Source organism: Carassius auratus, chromosome 34 (assembly GCF_003368295.1).
Source record: "Carassius auratus strain Wakin chromosome 34, ASM336829v1, whole genome shotgun sequence".
Classification (NCBI taxonomy): Eukaryota; Metazoa; Chordata; class Actinopteri; order Cypriniformes; family Cyprinidae; genus Carassius; species Carassius auratus.
The window spans coordinates 22650830-22654054 of NC_039276.1; the positions used below are offsets into that span (position 1 = coordinate 22650830).

Genomic DNA, 3225 nt, shown 5'->3' on the forward strand with positions numbered 1-3225 from the left:
CTTAACCAATCAAGTGGCATATCCACTGACCGGCAATCTCTCGACACAAATAACACTAGCTAGGACCAATAACTACACCTCTCTACCTGCAGAACCATGACCCCTTCACTCTCAAGCCCAGAAAATAACATAAGATTGAAAATGTTAAGCTTAGTTATATCAGTGGCATAGAAAAAGTGATTTTATTTTACATTGAATGGGTCACTGTGGAACAGACGGGCCCCAAAAGGCCTACAATGGCATTAATACCTAAAAAGCTTGTGATGCTGCATAAAAAAAAAAAAAATATATATATATATATATATATATATATATATATATATATATATATAAAATATTTTTTTTTACATTTAAAAAAATATTTTTTTTATTTATTGAAATAAAAATATAAAAAATTTCATTTCATTTCATTTCAAAATAAAATCCTGCTTTATCAGCTTTAAAAAACTCAACATCGGGATACTGTTTTAAAAACTTTATTTCTCACACCTTGTAGACAAAATAAAACAGCACTGTATTTCCGCACATAATTCTATGCTTAACAATCCTTAGACATTTAATCTGCTTTTCTTTAATATTGAAGCAGGTCAAACATAAAGGCACATAAGGCTGAGAACACTGTTTTTATACCGTAATAAATAGCCAGACGTTCCTATGGCAGTACCTGAACAGACATGTAAACATGGGAGCAATCTCTCTCTGCACAGCACCTAATGTATGCTACACTTCACAAACAGGCACTGAGAGGATATTAATAACTATAAATATTATAAATATACTTTTGAACAGTATTATTGCATATTGTAGATAAGGATATTAAATACATTCAGTCACAAAACAGTGTTTACATGGAGAATGAAATGAAAAGCAAGTCAATAGCTGCTTGTCGTGCCAAATAAGAGAATAACAAAGAGCTATGTGCTGAACCTTCTGCAAGGTTTCACTTCTACATACAGCTTCTATTGTAAACAAAGACACAATGTATGAATATTAAACTCAGCAATGCAACTAGTTATTGAATATTCACAGCTCTAATTGGTCGTTTAAAAAACAAAAACTCACCAAAATCCCTTGAACTATTAATTTCTACTTCGCTTTACTAATCTATGAAATAACACTGCAATTATAATGTGTAGATATTAAAAGGAAACAAATGAACTAAAGGCAAAAACTATGAAAATCAAACCCACACACATACACATGCAAGATGAACAGATTATTACAGTTTATATTGGCATTTCTCTCTCACTCTATTCCACTTCCATGGCGGACACATTGTGCTCGTCCTCCGATCTGTCAGGGAGGCCGGTCTGGGGATCTGGATCTGCTGGCTGCTTCTCTTCTGCTCGCTGCTCTCCTGGTTCTGCTTTTACATGCTCTGGACTGGCTGCTTGACCCTCTAATGATCAAACAAAACATGTGCTTGTTAGCAAGATTTCCATTTCACTGCGAAAAGAGGCATATCATTGGATTTTGATGCAAAAAATACAACATGGCTAGATCTGAATTTGGAACATCATTATTTCTACCACCATTAATACGATCATGATCATAGATGTGATACTGTAAAGGTCAAACCAAGGCATTGTAAAACATAACAGTATGATTTCCTGTAAAGAAATTCTTTGAATCCATGTGTGCTGTGAAAAGTGCTTCACAAATAGGTTTGATTTTCTTTCATTTTTTAAAAACGATCCAACTAAACTGCAAAAAAGAGCTGGTTTAGAAACACAACCATGATGAGAGTCAGCAGGTGGTGAACGGTCATGTAAAATTACATTTCAAAATCTATTACATTTATTTGCTAAAAATATGACCACACATTAATGCAAATGTAAAAAAAAAAATATATATATATAATAATTACTGACCACATACATTTGAATATTGTAGGATAAGGGACTTTAGACGAAAAAAAAAAAAAAAAGATAATTCCAAAAATGAAGATACATAATTTAAAACGAGCACACACGCACACACACACACACACACACACACACACACACACACACACACACACACACACACTTGATGTATCATCAGTCATGACTTGCTATTTGACTGAGCACATCATAACAGAAGACAGTGCTAAACAGTGTGTGTGAGTGTGTGTGTGTGGCAGGTACAGACACAGGGTGAAGCACTACTAACTAGGCAGCTCAGTGGGGGGGGATATAAGACTCTAAAGCCTTTAATCACCTCCCAGATCTGCTTTCAGCACATCAGTAAAAATGTCCTCTCAGAGGGCACGAGCAGCAGGGACTCACACACACACTCACACACACACGTCTCATCGCACACTCACAATAAACCTGCCGCAAACAAACGCAACCCTTCAGAAATCCTCCTTTAATAACGGCGCCCCAGCCCTCGCATCTAAACACCATCATCTCCTGCTGCTGCTCAGGTGAACTCTGGGGGAGATCTGCTACCTGGGGCAGGTGGGGGGCTAGACAGCTCTGTCTCCATGGCAACAGCAGGGGGGTCTGCAGTCAGCTCTGGGAGACGCGGGGCCTGGGGACGTGTTTTCCGGGCCGGGTTCAGGAAATAACAGTAGGCACATCTGAATGCTGAAACATACACATTAAAAACAAACTCGATGATCCGCAGACATATAAATATGAAAATAAACATGTATCACATTAATGATTTGAGAATGCATCAGAGACGGGTGCATTCAGACTTGATTTAAAGAGCTCAGTGAAATACTGAACAGTTAAACGTTGTTAAAGTGCTGAACTCCCCTCTCAATCTTACCAATATATTCAAACTCCTCCTTTAAAGCCATGCCATTATGAGACAAACACTGCTGGCATATCAGAGCGTATCTGCAATCAAAAGAGAGGGAAATCATTTCAATGGAAAAGCGTAAATCATTGTGTTGTTGGAGTAACAGATGACAGATGTTACTCAGCAGATCTTAACAGATGTTACTAGTCTGTTAACCCTAGCTTAGCCTTCAAAGCTTCATCCACGTCCACTCAGACCATTTCCTCCAACTAAACTGCAGAACAGCTGCTTCAGAGACCAGGGTTATGACGAAACCGCAAGCACATGATGAGAGAGGCTGCCAAACAGTCCGGTCGAGTTCAATTACAAATCCTTAAACCACCTTCTATTGGAAAATATTTTAAAATGTAATATATTTCTGTATTTCATGCCAGAAATTTTTTTTATATGATCACTTTGGCAAGTACAGGCACATGTCTCCTCAAGGCAATGCAG

At 37.5% G+C, this 3225-nt stretch overlaps 1 protein-coding gene across 1 annotated transcript in view; it reads right to left on the reverse strand.

Annotated features, from left to right (window-relative positions):
• Nucleotides 1-460: 460 nt before the first annotated feature.
• LOC113053548 (endoplasmic reticulum junction formation protein lunapark-A-like) overlaps nt 461-3225 on the reverse strand; it is a 10062-nt gene continuing 7297 nt past the window's right edge. The window contains exons 11-13 of the mRNA XM_026218670.1: nt 2758-2828; nt 2433-2570; nt 461-1399 (exon numbers count right to left, since the gene is read on the reverse strand). Of these exons, the coding sequence (XP_026074455.1) occupies nt 1251-1399; nt 2433-2570; nt 2758-2828 (358 nt within the window). The 3' untranslated portion in view covers nt 461-1250. The remainder of the gene's footprint in view (nt 1400-2432; nt 2571-2757; nt 2829-3225) is intronic.